This window comes from Urocitellus parryii, assembly GCF_045843805.1.
Source record: "Urocitellus parryii isolate mUroPar1 chromosome 16 unlocalized genomic scaffold, mUroPar1.hap1 SUPER_16_unloc_1, whole genome shotgun sequence".
NCBI lineage: Eukaryota > Metazoa > Chordata > Mammalia > Rodentia > Sciuridae > Urocitellus > Urocitellus parryii.
The window spans coordinates 285,546-304,644 of NW_027551779.1; the positions used below are offsets into that span (position 1 = coordinate 285,546).

The 19,099-nt window shown below is 39.9% G+C and overlaps 2 protein-coding genes across 2 annotated transcripts in view; one reads left to right on the plus strand and one right to left on the minus strand.

Annotated features, from left to right (window-relative positions):
• LOC144251496 (uncharacterized) overlaps positions 1-3,196 on the minus strand; it is a 77,079-nt gene extending 73,883 nt beyond the window's left edge. Inside the window, exons 1-2 of the mRNA XM_077794372.1 lie at positions 3,099-3,196; positions 1,855-1,972 (exon numbers count right to left, since the gene is read on the minus strand). Coding sequence (XP_077650498.1) covers positions 1,855-1,972; positions 3,099-3,196 — 216 coding nt within the window. The remainder of the gene's footprint in view (positions 1-1,854; positions 1,973-3,098) is intronic.
• Positions 1-19,099, plus strand: part of LOC144251498 (uncharacterized) — a gene marked incomplete at its 5' end in the record, with an annotated part of 302,179 nt that overhangs the window by 222,722 nt on the left and 60,358 nt on the right. The gene's annotated exons all lie outside the window — the stretch shown is intronic.

Consider the following 19,099-nt stretch of genomic DNA (forward strand, 5'->3'; position numbering starts at 1 on the left):
CCTGTATTCTCTTCACACATGGATACACCAAATAAACACCTACTTCTGTTTTGAGTCCCTTTTAAATAAAGTTATAATGGATTGAGAGACCTATGCATTGGACCACTCAGAAAATCTCTACCATCCAAAGGGCATGCAAAGTTGGGGGACACGTGGGCATTAGTCCTGCCTTGAGCAATGTGCCACATAATTGGGACAGAATACCAAAATCCAATGTCACCCAGAGTAGAGGAAATCTTATTGGCATCACAAATGGAGCACATGGGACATGAAATGACTTGTAGCTGGAAATACAATTTGTCTGGTGCTCATAGAAGAACAAACTAAATATACACAAGTATCAGGATGAGAGAAAAGGGGTGGTTTTCTATGGCTGTGGTGGGTCATGATCTTTATCCATGGGACCAGGGCAGAAGGGGAGTGAGGTCAAGGGTCCCAGTTTATCCCTAGAAGGGATTTGCAGCATGATCTGCAAAGTGTGATTGTTAACAGTTGAGCTCCTCCCTAGCAGGTCCCTGAGAGTAGACAGGACAAATGCAGTCCACCCAGCAGCCCTGCCTGAGCCCTCTCCCTCCTACCTCAGTAACAACTCCAGGTCTAGCCAGTTCTTTCTGGAAGAAGGATCTCCAGGCACTCAGGGTCCCAATATTTTTCCCATTCCATGGTCTCCATCCTAACCCACCAAGCTTTGGGAGCAGTGGCAACTGTGCATGTGCATATCTACCTGAATCACAAAGGAGGGGCTTCACATTGATGTCTGAGTATTTCCCTGTGCTACAATCCGCACCAGAAGTGAAGTAAAAGCGGTCAAAACTCTGTTTCTTTCTAGAATAGGCTCACATCACCTTCCTGCAGTTAGCACAGGCAGTCTGGGTTCTAACCAACAGGAATTCAGTCACCAGCCAAGTAGGAGACCTTCTGCAGCCCGACTCCAGCTGTGGGAAAGGCTCCTATGCAATAGGCAAAGGAACTAGTCCTCCAACGACGTGGGCATGGAGAAAGAGACCCGCTCACATGGGGCTAGAATATCAGTTTAGTGCAGCCATTTTTAAAAATAGTATGGAGTTCTTTAAAAGCTAACAACCACTCTGGATGCATTTCCAAAGGAACTTGAACCAGTGTGTTAATAAATGTCCGCATGCCCACTGATGTTCAAGTATCCACAGGAACAAGGACAAGGGAACATCTGAAGTGGCTTCTGTATAAGGAGACTCCTCCCAGCCACAGGGCCATCACTTGCTCCCCTGAGAAACTACTTCCCCTAAGTGCACCTGCTCATGGTTCAACAGGTGGCTGATATGTACCAGACGCTCAGGAGACCTCAGATGACCTAGGTGTGGGATCCTTGTGTCAGGCAGAGCCAAAACCGGACCAGGAAAATATCACAGAGGGCATGAGACCCCTGGGACATGCAGTCCACAGGGGGGACACTGAGCCCAAAGACATTCTGACAAGGTGTCTGGCCTGGGCGTGGAATAGGGAGTACACACACACACACACACACACACACACACATTTTTACTGGAAATGGGGACAGGGGACTTGAATTTGAGGAATTCATTGAGACATGTGTACAGATTTCATCTGTGAGACGGGGTTATTGATCTGACATTTTTCTTCCCTTACATTTAGAACATTCAGGGGGCCCCAGGCAGGAGGGCCACACCTGTAATCCCAGCCACTCAGGAAGCTGAGGTATAAGTTCAAGGCCAGACTCAGCATCTCAACATCTGTCAGGAGATAAATGATAGAAAGTACGAGGGATGTAGCTCTGTGGGAAAGGACCTCTGCATTCAATCCACTATGCTCCCCATGCCCCCCCAAAAGAATGAAAACCTCAGGAGTGAGAAAAACCTGAGACCCCTGCACATCCCAGCCCCCTTGGGTAGGAAAAGGGCCCACGAACTGGTGATTCTCACGGTCCCAACACTCTGAAATCCAGCACAGAAGAAATTCATGGAGAAGACTTGAGCTGCCAATTTGTACAGGAGATACCCATGTGTTTAATAATGAGAATAAAAAGAATTGAACATCTTTAGAAACCCAAGAAATGTAAAATAAAATCCTATCAGAGACAAAATTAAATAGTATCAATGATGATAGGAAACAAAAGAATTCTAATAAACTGAAAGAGTTTAAGTGCTTCTTAACTATTTATAGAAACTCTTTTGCTAATAAAGACACATGATAGACCCCCGCCGCAGGGACTTGCTGAAATCAGTTCATAGGACCAGGATAATACATTAATAGTCATGGTACATTCAGCTTAAAAATAGTATAAAATACCATGGGTAATTTTTACACCGGTGCCATATGCATGTGGTATAACTATGCTGCGCTAATAAACAATCCAGCATGCTTTACTCTTAATGGAAGGATCCAGTCCTAAAATTCATCCACAAAGTTAAATATATGTAAACTTAACCAAGAAACTTTTGAACTATAAGAGAAAAATAGTTATTACCTAACATGTACATTGTGGAGCTGTACTGTTACAATTATCATCTAGGAATCACGACGTCAATAAAGTCCACCCATGAACCCACGTGGATGTGAAAATCCTATACTTAATTGCAACAGAAAAGTCATTATCAATCAAAGCCTAACAAGGTCAATCTCAGCAACTTAGCTAGACCCGCGGTCAGAATAAAAACTAAAAACTACCAGGGACATGGCTGAGTGGTAAGGCACCCTTCTGTTAACTACAAAACAAAAAACAAACTCCACAAAACTAGCTGAGGAATAAGCGAGGTCCCTGTTCACCATAGCTCCCCTCCTGCAGGAAAAGGGTGTTTAGAGATTGGAATTTTTTTTTTTTTTTTTTTGGTACTGGGCATTGAACTCAGAGGCCCTCAACCACTGAGCCCCATCCCCAGCCCTATTTTGAATTTTATTTAGAGGCAGGGTCTTCCTGAGTCTCTAAGTGCCTCACCCACTTGCCTAGGCTGGCCTTGACCTCGCAATCCTTCTGCATCAGCCCCCTACCTGCAGCCACTGGGATGACAGGTGTGCGCCATCCCCTGGCTTGCAGTTGAATATTCTCTGGTTCCACCTGTCAATCACCACAGCCCAGGAAGAAGCTGGGCAGCCAAGCTCACCTGCCACTTAGGACTGGAGCAGGGGCTGAGGCAGCCCCAGGGTATGGGGAGGCTGAAGGGGTCTCCGCCACTGTCACGCTCTCCACCCTGCTGGCCATGGGGACTGAGGGGCGCTGTCCCCAATGGGCTCAGGCCTGTGGACACGGAAAGCCCAGGGAGTCGGGGTCGGCCAACTCAGGTTCTGCCACAGTGGGTCCCACCTGATGGCCTCCCTGCCCCGCCTCCCTCCAAAGCCTCCCTGTCCAGGCACCAGGTGCCACTGCACACTCAGCATTTCCTGGTGCCCAGCAGACAAGCCTGCCCTGGGGAGCTTCAGCCCCTGCATGGCAGGGCCAACCAGGATCCCGGACACCGAGCAAAGCCTGGAGGCCAACTGCACAGACCCTGGAGAAATAAATCCCATCCCTAGCGCGGAGGCCCGCCCCCTGTTCGCTGGCTGCGCTCAGGATTGGACAGCACTCAGCACGGGGGCTTCTGATTGGACAAGGCGTCAGTCAGTCTCTGCTCTCCCCAGCCTGAGCCCAGCAAACCTTCTATTTGAGTGACAGTGGCAAGAAGGAGGCCAGAATGGCAGGGTTTGGGTGCAGCTTTTTTTCCTTTCCTTTTGGGGTCTGGGCATTGGGTTAGGGTTACGGTGACCAGAATTCTAAGTTCTGTTGGGTTTTGATGTTAGGAAATTGAAGTCATTTCTTGAAATTTTCACCACCTGGGCCTCCACCTATAATAAGACCACCCAGAGCGTCTTCGGGGTGCTGACTTGTCCTCTGTTCATCTGTGCAAAATTCTCCAAGCAGAACTGGCCTTTCGCCCCATGGGGACTGTCCAGTGCAACATGGCCAGAGCTGGTGGAGGCTCACGGTGGGGGGGGGGCAGGCCCCCTGGAGGAGGTTCCCAACGGGTTGGGAGTATGAGAGCTGATGTTCCTCCAGCTGAGCTGAATCTGTATCTGGAGCCCACATTGAGCTGGAGCCAGAATAAGGAGATCAGCACAGAAGAGACCCCCAGAGCGCAGACCTGTGTAAACCCCAGCTGCACCCGGGCTCCCTCTCACTCTGGCCACTGAGGGTTGAATTCAGAGCCCTGGACCTCTGAGCCCCTTCCCCAGCCCTAGCTTGAAGTTTAGAGACAGGGTCTCATTGAGTTGCTTAGCACCTTGCTTTTGCTGAAGCTGGCTTTCAATTCACCATCCTCCTGCCTCAGCCTCCCTAGACGCTGCAATGACAGGCCTGTGACACTTTTTTTTTCTTTCTTTCTTTTTGAGAGAAATACCTGCGGTGGCCACAGGATAACAGCCTTGCACAGATCAAGGCCACCCTGGGTACTCTCCCTGGTTCCCACCAGTCCCCTGGATCCCAGGCAATGGAATCCTGCCTCCTCCAAAAACCAGAGACCTCCTGCCCAGGTGTGCATTCTTATATCAGCTGAATACTCTGCACTTGACAAAAAGAAAGAAAAAAGACGGACCCTATCTGCTTGTCTTGATGCAGACAAAGCCAATGTGTTTCCAAAGCGAGCTCTGGTCTTGTCCCCCCAATTCAGTGGTGCAAAAAGTCACATAATACAGAGAAGGCTTCTTTAAGGGGGACTCCAGGGTCTTTCTATTAATGAAAAACAATTTGGGTTTGATTGGGAGTCCAGGAAATCCAATTCCAGGTTTTCCTAATTTGGTAAATAACTCCATAGATTTGAATGCACCCTGCTCCTCTCTGCCTTAATTAATCATGGAGGCCTCGAGGTTACCTGCCCCCTGGAACCCCAGCTCCTGCAGATAAAAGCGGGTTGGGGAGTCCTTCGTTCTCCATGCAGCACCCTGAACCTCCACCTTCCCTTCAGACTCCAACACCTTTGGCAGCATCCAATGGGGGAGCGATTTAGAAAATTCTGTAATGTACCTAAAGACAATTCCTCATCCAAATGCGATGCTATCAATTTGGTCCTATGGTCCTGTTAAGTATGTTTTATGTTTTTCTATTTTGTTGGTTCTTCTTAGTTATACATGACCATAGAGTCCATTTTGGTAAAATTATCCAAGCATAAAATATACCTTATTCTCCTTAGGACCCCATTCATGTGGGTGAGCATGATTGTTACTGTATTCTGGATAAATGCCATTTTGACTTGAGTGAAAGGGGAATCTCAGTGCAGTTTTAATTTGCATTTCCCTAATTGCTAGATACATTGCCTTTTCAATATTTATTTTTTTAAATATATTTTATAGTTGGAATTGGACCCAATACCCTAAATCTATCCATTTATTTCTCGGTGGTGCTGAGGATGAAACCCAGTACCTTGCAAATGCTAGGTGAGCACTTTATGGCTGAGCCCCAGTCCCAGCTCCCATTTTCAGTATATTTAACTTTTGATTCCCAGATATTACAAATATAAGCAAGAGACATGAGGTCAAGCCTCTGAGGAAGGGGGACTAGGTGTTTCAAATTGTGAGGCATCAGATTGAGAAATAAAATGCTAAGGTAGCTGGATATGGAGAATAGGGACCCTCACATTTAACTGTAGGATTAGGATCACAGAAGATATATAAGAAAATAAACCATTTACTTGGTACATTTTAAAAAGATGATCATGGGTAGGATTTGGTCAGAAGTCATCATTATCACACCCCACCCACATGCCCACACACATTACTTCCCTTTTACCTCTTCCCCACTTTAGCAGTCAAGTCAACATCCACTCATCAAGGTGCATCTGTGCATGAAGTTAAAGGACTGAGCCATAGTCCCCTGGGGATCACAATGGGCAGATCTTTGCCTAGCTTATGGCAGAAACTAGCAAAGGAATGGCAGAGTTCAGGAACATCTCTGTCTCTTTTCTCTCACAAACAAATAACTAGAGATTTCAATTATAAATTGATGGATGAAGTGAACTTGGGAGTATTGGGCCAAACATATGCAACACTGAAAATATAAATGTTCAGCAGCCTAATGTCTTATTTCTTTTTTATCTTTGTTTTTGTTTTTAATGCTGTGGATTGAGCCCAGGGGCACTGAATTGCTTAGACCCTCCCTAAGTTGTTGAGGCTGGCTTTTTATCATCCTCCAGAGTCTCTGGGATTACAGTCATGCACCACCACACCTTGCTAAGGTTTTATTTCATTATTTGCACAAGAGCAGTTTTTCATGTAATATAACCTACTGAATGCTCTCAAAATATTGCACTTTGTGAAAGACTCAAAGAGATAGCATATTAACTTTATATTAACAAACTTAAAGAATATGATTTTTGTTATGCCTTGGCTTCTTTTCATTTGATAAAATCAGGTTAGGACATAGTTTTCTAGTTTCTTTTTTCTCTTTTTTTTTGGGGGGTATACTAGGGATAGGTCCCAGTATCACTCAACCACAAAGCCACTTCCCCAGTCATGTTTTTTTTTTTTTTTTTTTTAGAAACAGAGTCTCACTTAGTTGTATAGGTCCATATTAATTTGCTGAGTCTGTCTTTGAACTCGTGAATTTCCTGCCTCAGCCTCCCAAGCCATTGGGATTGCAGGTTTGTGCCCCCACTCCCAGTTTCTTCATTCTTTTGTAGTTGTTGCTTTCTTTTGTTACTTAATTTCAAGTTGAATAACAGTATGTTTAACAATACAGATATAGAGAAAAGCCAGTGTTGTAGGTAAGCAATTGAACATATCCACGAGAAAGTATATTATATATTCACCATGGTGTATTACTCAGCCATCAATACAAACTCCTCTAATGGTCAGTAAAATAGATGAAATTGGATGATGTCATGCTAAGTGAAGAAACACACAATAGTGTAACATCTCATATGTTAACTAATATAATATCATGTGCAAGTACAATAGTGATTAGTATGGCTGAGGAGTGTGTGGGGGCATCAAAGGCAGAAGAGGATGTTTGGATATTATGAATACATGTATATGCATATATATAAACATCACACTGAATCCCATAAGTATTTGCAATTGCTATGTGATGATAAAACCCATCATCTCGCATAATTATCAAATTCTGCACTAAAAACATAATCCTGTCTTTTTGAATTTCCAGTATATGATGTGATATTATTGATGATGCTCCCTGATAACAACCCGAATCTCTCTACACATCCATTCTATTTTATTCTAGGCTCTCAACATAGAGTATACAATGTATTTCTGCATCTGGATCATCTCACTTAGCCTAAATTCCTCCAGCTTGTCTGTGTTATTGGAGAATATTCTTTTGTTTCTGGGGTTTCGACCAAGGGTTGCCTTACCAGTGACAGAGATACACCATCATTTTCTTTTTCAGTTTTAAGACAGAATGTTACCAAACTACTAAGGCTGGCCTTCAAATTTTGGCAACACTGCCATATACATCATACTCATTTTAAAGTTGAGTAATAAGTGAGGTGTGGAGGCACATTTCTTTTGTCATGCTAGGGACTCGATAGGCTGAGGGAGGAGAATCACTATCTTGGAGCCAGCCTCGCATCTTGGTGACACCCTCTGCACCTTAAAAGACCTTGTCTCAAAATAATTGTAAAAACACTGAAAAGGTTATATATGCATGTTTATACATTTGTGTGTAAACACAATAATAAATCTCTCTTTCTCTATTATCTGTAATATACCATAGGTTCCTCTTCCTGAGTTACTCTTTGGAAATTTAGGTTGTGGATAGTATGGTGGTTAACTTGGGAGGGTAGATATTCCTAAAGATGGATTTTATTTCCTTCAATTGTTGAAGTGGTTAATGTCAGCTGTCCACTTCAGTGGATTGAGATACCCATACACTGCAGGTGTCTGTGAGTGTGCTTCCAGAAGGCTGAGGCAGAAAGCATGGGGATTACCTGTAATGAACAAATATATTGGTGTTCAATAGGTTTGATTTGGAAAAAAAGCAAGAGAAGCAGTCACTTGCTTATTCTCCAAGCTTCTTAAAGTCCCCTTTGGGGACTTGCACCATTGGCTCTACCAGGGTCTTTTTAAAAAATTTTATTTGTTTTAATTAGTTATCCATGACAGCATAATGCATTTATATACTTTGATATATCATACATAGATGGGATATAATTTCTCATTTTTCTTAGTATACATATTGTAGAATCACATGGGTCATACAGTCACATACATACATGAAGTAATAATGTCTGTTTCATTCTCTTTCTTATCCCCACATCCCCTGCCTTCCCCTCCTTTTACGTTGCTCTAACTAATGTATGTTAATGAGATTCTTTTTTCTTTTGCATTACAAATCTTAATACACATATATACCACAATTTTTGTATCTTTTTTTTAATGTAACGTATGTTGACACCCAATTCAAGTCTACATACATATATTTTGGATGTGTTACACATTCCAAGATCCTTGCTAATACCTGTCCCCCTCCCTTTTCCTTCCACCCCTCTGCCCTATCTAGAATTCATATATTCCTCCTATGCTCCCCATGCACACTCAACTATAAGTCAGCCCCCTTATGTCCAGGAAATATTCGGTATTTGTTTTTTTGTTTGTTTGGTTGTTTTTAGAGGGGGGGGCATTGGCTAACTCCACTTATCATTATCTTCTCCAACTCCATCCATTTACATGCAAATGCCAAGATTTTATTCTTTTATTGCTGAGTAAAATTCCATTGTGTATATATGCCACATTTTTTTAAATTTATTCAACCACTGAAGGGCATCTATGTTGGCTCCATAGTTTAGCTATTGTGAATTGTGGTGCTATAAACATTGATGTGGCTGTGTCCTTGTAGTATAATGTTTTTAAACCTTTGTGCTTAGCCTGAGGATAGGGATAGGTGGGTCAAATGGAGGTTCCAATCCCATATTTCCAAGGAATCTCCATACTACTTTCCAAATTGGCTGTATCAATTTGCAGTCCCACCAGAAGTGTATGAGTGTACCTTTTCCCTACATCCTCACCAACACTTATTGTTGTTTGTCTTCATAATAGCTGCCATTCTGACTGGAGTGAGATGATATCTTAGAGTAGTTTTGATTTGCATTTCTCTGATTTCTAGAGATGATGAGCATTTTTTCATATATTTATTGATTGTATATTCTATCCTGAGAAGTATCTGTTCAGGTCCTTGGCCCACTTGTTGATCAGGTTATTTGTTTTTTCATCTACCAGGATTATTTAAGTCCTCTGTCCTGGACCAAAGCTGCTTCATTTGCTTCCTCATACTGTGAAGCTTCCAGCTGCTTGGACTGAGCTGTTACCAGTTTCACAGTGTTGCCATCCTGTAGGCAAACATTTGGTGACTATTCCTCCCATGATTATGTGAGTAAATATAATAAGCTCCCTTCTTTCTACACATGTACATGTTTTATGTATTCTATTTTTCTGAAGAATCCTAAAAATACAGGTATATTCTCAATGTCTGGGTCATATGGCATCTCTTGTTCTAATTTTTTGAAAAGCCCCCTTATAGTTTTTTTAACGTCTATTCAAATTTATATTCCTGGCAAGGATGTCCAAGTGTCTCCTTTTCTGCATATCCTCTGCAGTATGTGTTACCTACCAACATTTTGAGGATTGAGTCCACAAGTGTGTGGTTATATCTCATTGTGATATAACCTGAAAGCATCACAATTCCAGAAGAAAATGAGATTTTTTTTTTTTTTTTTGCCATTGGTGTTGGCAATGGTTTTAGATCGAATATGCAGAGACTGTGCAAGGAAAAATGGCTGAGACTATATAAATCTAAAAATGCTGCTCAACAGCAATGGAATCAATCAATGAAATATAAAAGTATACTGGGTTTAGAAAACCGTTTCTATCCCCATGTCTGATAAAAGATCAACATGCAAAATATAAGAAACTTACACAACTCACCAAAATTTAATATAAACCCCTCATAACCTAATTTAAATATGGTAAAATACTTAGATTCTGCCCTAAAAATTAAACAAGTATGTAAAGACATTTGAAAGTTACTCAAGATCACGTATTAGGCTACATAAAATGATAATTTAGCTTTTCTGCTTCATTTGTCTCACAGGATTATGGGTGCACTCTCTCCATCCAGCACAGGGCATTCTTAGATCAATTCTAAAAATGCCAAGTTCTCATTTCCACACATTGTTCTTGCTCATCATTCCATCTTAATTGCCAAGAAAATCTCAAGTCTGGAAAACAACAAAATATAGATAAATTGCTAGATAATCATCAACTTTGAAAATTACTTCAGAAATCAATAGAATACATTAGTAGACCCAGATGTGAAGAAATGTAAAATAGACCTACAAATCAACATTTAACTTTACAGTTGCTCAAAAAATACTTGCAGTTATGCTGACATGGGAGCACATGCCACTAGTCTTGACTACCTTGAGGCCACAGCAAGAAGAGGATTTAGGCTAAGGAATTTGAGGCCAAAATGGCAAAAACCTAGCTCTAAAAATTGACCCACCAAAAAAAAAAAAAACCAGTAATCACATTTTTAAAAAGGAGCCTTCACGGGTGATTTCTATGAAAAATGTAATAAGGATCAGTAACCATAATTCATGATCACGTCTAAATGTAGAAGAAGAAAATTGACTAATTCTTTCTGTAAGGCCAGAAATACCAGCTAACACAGCATAAGAATGGAAATTGCAGACCATATTTTTATAGATGTTGACGCAGATATTCAAAACCCCTAGCAAACTGAGAACAACAACAAAAAGAATGATTGGACTTCATGACCAAGAGGGACATTGTCATATGGGAAGTTTCCAAAAATCATTTTGATAGAGCAAACCTTCTGGCATATCACTTATAAAATTACTGTAAAATTTATGGCCAATTATGACCAGAGAAAAATTCTTTTTCAATCCACTTAAGGGCAGCTATGAACTGTTTTCATATTTAAAGGTGTTAACTGAAGTGTTTCACGATTTAGTTTTAGAAAAAGAAAAATATGTTTGCTTTTCTGACTTCTAAATATTGTTTGAGAATATTAAATAGGATTTTCATCAAAAATCAAATAACATATGCAGATGATACTATTAATTTTCAATGTTTCTAAGCAATTTCCATAAACTAATGAAACGTAAGAATTAGTTCAATAATTTCATGGTCAACATTAAATCATTTAAATTATATACAGTAGAAACAAGCAGTGTTAAAATCACAAATATAGGAAAATAAATGAAAGTATTAAGAAAATAATTGTTCACTGCAAAGTAAAAAGTAAAGGTGAAAATGAAATGCAAAAATGATCATGGAAACAAAATGGGAAACTGTTAATATTAAATGATTAAAAGTTTGACTTTGGGTTTTAAGGGTTGATGGGCTTCCTCCAGACTAGCGATCAGGGTGGGGCCAGCCTTCCTCCTCCCTCTGGCCTGGCATGGTGCTGAGCTTCCTTCTCCGGTCTCATATATATTCTAATATATGTCAATTAAGTTCTTAATTGTGTTATTGAGCTCTATAGTTTCTTTATTCAACTTTTGTTGGAAGATCTATCCAGTGATGAGAAAGGTGTGTTAAAGTCACCCCAGATCATGTTGTGGTCAATTTGACTCTTGAACTTGAGAAGAGTGTGTTTTAACATAGTTGCCCCATTATTTGGGGCATATACATTTATGATTGTTATGTCTTGTTGGTATATGGTTCCCTTGAGCTGTATGAGATGTTCTTCTTTATCTATTTTGATTAACTTTGGCTTAAAGTCTACTTGATTTAATATAAGTATGGAGATCCCTGCTTGCTTTCAAGGTTCATGTGAGTGGTATGTTTTTTCCCAATCTTTCACCTTCTGTCTGTCTTTCCCTGAGTCTCCTGGAGGCAGAATATTGTTGGATTTTTTAAATCCAGGATTCTAGCCTATGTCTTTTGATTGGTGTGTTAAGCCACTAACATTTAAGGTTACTATTGAGACATGGTTTGTATTTTCAAAGATCCTTGTTTATTTTTGCTACTTGACTTGAAGTGTTAATTATTGTTTAATTTTTAATTGGTATCTACATATAGTACCCAGCATTTTAATTGAAAATGTGTAGTGATCAAATCAGTGCAATTTCTACCTTCTAAAATATCATTTTGGTGTTTGAAACCTGTGAAATCTTTTTAGAATGTCTACAGTCTAATAATTACTTGTACGATTCAAACTATGTGTTGTAAAACCTGAGTTACTTTTCCCTCTTAACTGCTTTTTGGCATTCCTTGCCATCTATCTCTTAAAACAGATATAAAAAGCTTCTCTCATTTGAGGTTCTTTGTGATCAACTTTTTCAGCTTCAACATGTGAGTGCAAACATAAATAATTTGTGAAATATGAAAAATCACTAGAAAAAGACAGTCTCCCAGGGTAAATCCAGAAAAAAACATGAATTTTAAAATTGTAAACTATAATCCCAGTGCCTTGGGAGGCTAATACAGGAGGATGGTGATTTCGAATCCAGCAACAGCAAGGCCCTCTGAAACTTGGTGAGATGCTGTCTCTAAATAAAATACAAAGTAGGAGTGGGGATGTGGCTCAATGGTTGAGTGCCCATGAGTTTAATCCCTGGTAACCCCCAAATATTTTAATGTTCACATTTAATCACTAGGCCTTAGTTATTTTTTTGTGAGAGCTATATATAAATGTCATATGCCAATACTTATGAATTTATTTTATGTAAGTCAAATATTATATAAATATTTTGATAGTATAAGATTAAATTGATCTATATTAGCATGTAAAGAAATAACTTAAAAGTTGTTTTAGGTGAGACTGAATGCCTGCAATCCCGGTGGCTCAGGAGTCAGAGGATTACAAGGCCAAAGCTCAGTAACTAGGCAAGATTTTCTCCCAATATAAAAAAAATGGCTGGTGAGATAGTTTAATGACTAAATTCCCTGGGTTCAATCTGGAATAAAAGTAAAGGAAGAGGGTTTAAAATTGCCTTATCTCAACAACAAAAAGACATGTGAAATTTAAAACCAAAACCTGCATTCTATCACTTTTCTGTGACACACAGAATCTGCTTTAATTCATTTGAAACACTTGAATCTTACACAATCTAGGTTTTCTAACACTCAATAAATGACGTGTTTTAATCACGTGGGTCTCAAGGCCATTGGATGAATTTAAGGTCAGTGTAACTGAGGAATCTGCAGTCATACAAACTGGAGTGTGCAGGTGCCATGAATTTTCAGTAATAGTCAAGAACTCATGGATGCATTGTTCATTGCCTTGAAACTGTTGGAAAATTGTTTTCTGATGGTAAATTTCTGTATCAGTATTGGGAAAAAATTAGACCCTTTCCTGATATCATGCCTCAAAGAAAGGGACACAATTTCATGCAATAATGAGGAGAACTAATTTTCATACAGGTAGTGGCCAGGAGAAAGCACAGTCTGGTCATTCTGCTAGCTCCAGTTTTTAACCACAATCATTACTAAATGATACCCATCAAGTAAATAGAGTTAAAATTGTGTAAATGCACCATGGTAGTGTTCAGAAGAAATATCTATAGTAATGTCCCTGCTGAGATTCCATTGTTGTTAAGAAGCATCCTGGAGAATGGGAATGATTCATAGATGACTGAAATCCTGAACTATGTACCTTCCCAGCTGTGCACATTGTGCCTGGCACAACATAGTCCAGGAGATCATGAGACATAACACAAGCTCTCTGACATCAGGGAGGTAATTTGAGAAACACCCCCTCAAACAAGGGTCTACAGAGTGATACTTCCAGCTTGGTCCACAGATGCTCTATTGTACTGGGCACTCATGTCCTTTATGCACTGGAGAAATCAAGCTGCCCTGTAGAGTGGGCATTCTGTGTGGAAGGATATGTAAATCACAGGGAATCTAACACAGATTTCTGAAATACGTTACATTTGAAGAATTCACATATGGTAAGAAGAAGGAAAGGCCAAGTGAGGAGATGAGAAAAAACAGATCACACATGAAAAAGAAATTTTCAAAAAACATCAGAAGTTTTGTTTGTTAGAGCTGATAGTAAAGACTCCCTCTAGTATCTGGATCCAGGAAGGAGTCATGTTAGATATGGTGCTGTCACTAAAGTTAGGGGAGGCTGTGTGATACATGCACCATCATCTGTGTTGCAACCATCTAGTGAGGACTGATAAGGCAGGGGACACGAGCTGATGGTCAGGACAGAAGTAGAGAGAATTACAGGAGAACACCCCACTGCAAGTTAGAGTTATTTGGACCCTCTGGCTGGGCACATTCTATGGTGAAAGTGAGAGGAAGAAACATCACTTCTCCCATATGCAATCTGAGCACCATCCTGTTCACAACGGGTGAGGAAATAGGATCTGTCACCCCTAATAACACATATGCAGACTTAAAGCTTGAGGTTTAAGTCTGCATACGTGAAGCTCAGCTTCACCACTACAGCCAACTCTCCCCATGTTCTCTTGGTATTCACTAACGAAAAACAAACAAAAGGGAGATGAAGAATTGAGACTGGTCTTTCTTCAAGCAAGTGGGCTTGGGACTGATGTCAGCCTAGGCAGAAACCTCTTACTTGTGGCTCTTTGTGTATTGGGAATCTATATATATCACTAGGGAGAAATGACCTACACCTCAGAGAGTGTGACACCATCACTCAGCCCCTCTGCTGCAAAACACACCCTCCAGTAACACAATGAGCAAACCCTGGGCGAGACTTGACTGAATGAATGGCAGCTCTTTGTGAGAAGTAGATATGAGAACCATGGGTTCCTTTTGTAAATTGTCAGGGTTTTAAAATACAGCTCAGGGTTCATACTTACATCTATGATATTCATATTACAATTATTTTAAATTTCTCCTGAGAAAAGCAACTAGAAGAGAAATTGTTCTTTAAAGTCAAGAAAAAAGAAGCCCCAGAGGTGCTTCTCTGTGGGGACAAGTGCATGGAGTACAGCATACAGGGCATAGATTAAGGGTGTCTGTATGGCAGGCCACTCCCCATGCTAGGCGTGTGAGTGGCAAACTGCTTACCCCATCGGCACACCTCTGGGCACTAGGCTATGTGTTGCAGTTCCACTCTTTGATTGTTCACTGCAAGGACAGTTAACAGACATTACATTGGTGGCTGTCTATATTTTGCTTAGGCACTGCCTGAGTACACATGGTAACTGCACAATAAAATCAGGCCAGCTTCTTGCTTGGTCTCTGGAGGTCTTGATTAGAGACTCCACAGCCACACTCTCCTCTACTCTGTTCTGTGGACATCCTCAGGGATGAGAGAGCCCAAGCACTTCTCTGCAGACCCCAAGCTCTCATTACTGGGAAATCCACATGATCCTGCAGGAGGGTCCATTTTCCCTGACTGATATTTCGATGGAAGAGACAAGTTCTGCTTTAAGCTTTCCTGTTTTATCTTGATCTGTGTGTCTTAGAGTCACATTTACCTGTGCGTGCTAATGACATAAAAATTGAATTTTGGAAAAACATCTGAAAGTGACCAGGGCAGGATGATTTTCAAGTGTCCAGAATGTTCCTCTAAGCAAAATTAAGTTTACACATTTCCATTATTAGATATTTCAAAATGTTTTTAGTGATTAAAACAGAATGGACTAATACATAAAAATATTCTTCCAAATTCTTGTGAATTATATTCACAAGCCTATATTTTGCCACCATGAATTGGAACTTACCAGCACATTTATTTGATTTTCTAAAAGACTTAATGTACTTCCTTTTGATCAGGGTCCCTTGTTTGACATTTACCATCTGAAAGTTCTTAACCATGTGAGATTCCATTCTATAAAATGAGGTTTTGAACATAGAACCTCATTTCCCTCTAAAGATTTCAAAATGTACAATTACTCAAACAATAATTCTTCTATGAGTTATGAAAATGACCAAAGCAAGATTATCAATCAAAATATTAAAACTTATTAATTCCCTGGTAATTAGTATACAAATTAGTAGTGTTTAAAATCTCTACATGACATACCATATGTAAGTTGTGTCCCATGAAGTTATTAAATTGAAAAATGAAGAAGAAAATCTGACATTCCCTATAAGAAAAATTGACTCATTTTAGCAGGATCTCAAAGAAGCAAACATCTTTAGAAGACAATATCCTCGTAACACCATACAGAACATGATCCTCTGGGCTCCAACAGTCCTAATGAGCTCAGAGGACCATGTTGTATATGGTGCAATGAGGATATTGTCTTCTAAAGATGTTTGCTTCTTTGAGAAGCAAAGAAGCTACTGGAAAAGCTCACTAGTAGATTGAATTCCCTCCTCCAATGCCCTTTTTAGAATCCACACTAACTCTACATCTGAGGACACAGAGGTACTTTGTCACCTGAATAAGCTGAGCAGAGCACAAACACTTGTAAGTTTTATGGAAAGGATGTGTTTAAGTTCTGTCTCTGCAGAATTGTAATTTTAATGTTTGTAGAAAGGCACAAAGTTCCCACTGGAGAACACGGAACAGTGGCTTCCCCAGTAGGACATGTCATCTCTCTTAATTGTAATGTCATCTCTGATGGATAACAGCAATCCAAGAGATCTGGGCTTCAAACCCTTAAAGTATCCTGGACACATCTGGAAAAGGATCTTGATTGAGATTATTTTCTCATGTTGAAAAGGAAACTTAAATTACTCTAATTCTGGTCCTAAAATCAAATTAGTCCAAACCTGTCCCACAACCTATAATGCCTCTATTTTGATATGAGGGACTACTGGCACCCCCATAATTTCCCTGAAGCCCTAAAGTATGTGATGGGCCCCTCTTTCCTAGTTTGTACATGGAGCAAACCTTCTTGTGGTTAGTGATGGTTTGTTAAGTCATCCTTTTGAAAGTGACAGTCCTGTGGTTTAAGCTCTAAGTGAAATATTAAAATTAAGAAAAGAAGATGAAGACCTACAGGTCCATGTTGTAGAAATCACAGGCAGATGGAATCTAGTCAGAGCCGAGGCAGAGTCTGAGCTGGAGTCCATTCTGAGAAGCCTACATGATCAACTCCACCTTCTCTGGGAGAAAACCATGTAAAAAGCAGGGTTAGTATCCTGGGTACTGTATATAAATATACATAAAATCATTAACGTGCTATATTAAAAAGATCCCCGTTATCTGGAGTCAAAAGAAAGGACAGTCATTTCAAGCAGACCCACTTATGTTCCAGTTATAGAAATCAGAAGATAGTTCTTGAACACTGCCATTATCAACATGTGAAGGGTAATTACAAGCATGATAATGAATTAAACATTTATTTTTTCTAGAGGTAATGGAAATTTCGACTAAATGGAAATATATAAATTGAAAACTAATATCCAGAGACAGAAATTCCACATGGATGGGAAGAGGGAGGTTGGAAAAATGAAGAAGAAATTCACAATAATTGCCAAACATGAGACCTCCAAAGCCACATGAGAGGGAAACATAAAACAGGAAAAGGGTGCAAGTCATTGAACAAGTGTTTCAGCATGTGAACAGTTAGGAAAGACACATCAAGGGTGGAGGAAAAGAATCTCCTCATGCAGCCCCAATCCTGGACCAGCCACATGAAAGTTTTGTGCCTTTGGTGAATTTGTCTCTGCCTTACTCCCTGGCATAGCCTACTAATCACCAACGTGCCACCTGGAATTCTGTCCCTCATACACACTGACATCCGTGGAGGCTTCTAAATGATCAATGGCAGAAGGTTGGCCAGTACTCCCAACTTTGTGGAGCCAAGAAGAGCTCTTTGGAAAGATGGAGAATTGCAGACCACACCTTTGTTGTAATGTGGACACGCTGTGTAATTAGGTGTTCTTGGGTCCAATCTCTTTGTAGCCCTGATTTTTAATATAGAGGAAAACAGTTTCATCTCTACTTGTGAGGATTAGGCCAAAACATCCTGAAAAAGTGGGTTCCAACCAGTTAGAGAAGGCTCTCTGGGGAGCTGGGCATGGTGGTATTTGCCTGTAATCTCAGCAGCTTGGAAGGCTGAGGAAAAAGGGTCTTAAGTTCAGAGACAGCCTCAGTGAAAAAAAATTTACTAAGCATATCAGTAAGATCTTGTCTCTACATAAAATAAGGATAGGGATGTGGCTCTGGGGTTGAGTGCCCCTGATTTCAATCTTCATCATCGTACCACCCCCTCAAAAAAGAAGAATGTCTGGTGAGTGAGTCTCAGGCTTTGGATATATATAAGAGCTTTCATGGAGGTTCTAAAGTGTAGAACTAGTATAGAATAAGTGTTATGGGCCAAGCTCTGGGGTGGATGTGCATGCATTTGAATCCAGGCTTTTATATATATTTATATATATTATAGATTTGATGTTGTTCTATTGATGTAATATTTCCTACACAAGGCATGGATGTGCTTTATTTAAAGTCTAATATAATAGATTTATATTTTAAACAATCTGCAGCTACATATTGAAAAATAACAGTCATCAAAAAATCATGTATGAGAAGCTAGATCATTTCATGACTCTTTAGAACATGTAGATGTATAAGGCAAGATAGTAAGAGAAACAATAAAAGTGAAACGTTCATGAACTTGGGATGCCATTTAAAAATCTGTGGTGAATGTTCGTCCTCAATCTGACTTCCATAACAAGACCCCTACAGCACAAAAATTAAAAATCAAGAATAAATAAAGGGGATAGATTCAAACTAAAAAGCTGCTTCTCAGCAAAAGAAACAATAATGTGAAGAAAGAACCTACAGATTTTATACAAATCACTTCAGTAAGAATGGCAACATTAATAATACAGGCAACAGTAATTGTTGGTGAGGATGTGGGTGAAAAGGAACACTCACACATTGCTTATCAGATTGACTCCAAATTGGTGCAACCACCATGGAAAGCAGTATGGAGACACCTTGAAAAACCAGAATGGAAACATCATTTGACCCAGCGATCCCTCTCTTTGGACTATGCCCAAAGCATTTAAAAACACCATACTACAGGAAAACAGCTGCACCAATGTTTATAGCAGCACAATTCACATTAGCTAAAACATAGAGCCAACCTATGTTTTCTTCAACAGATGAATGGACAAATAAAATGTGATATATATATATATATATATATATATATATATATATATATATATATATATATATATATAAAATTTGCCCCAACAATGGAATATTACTTAG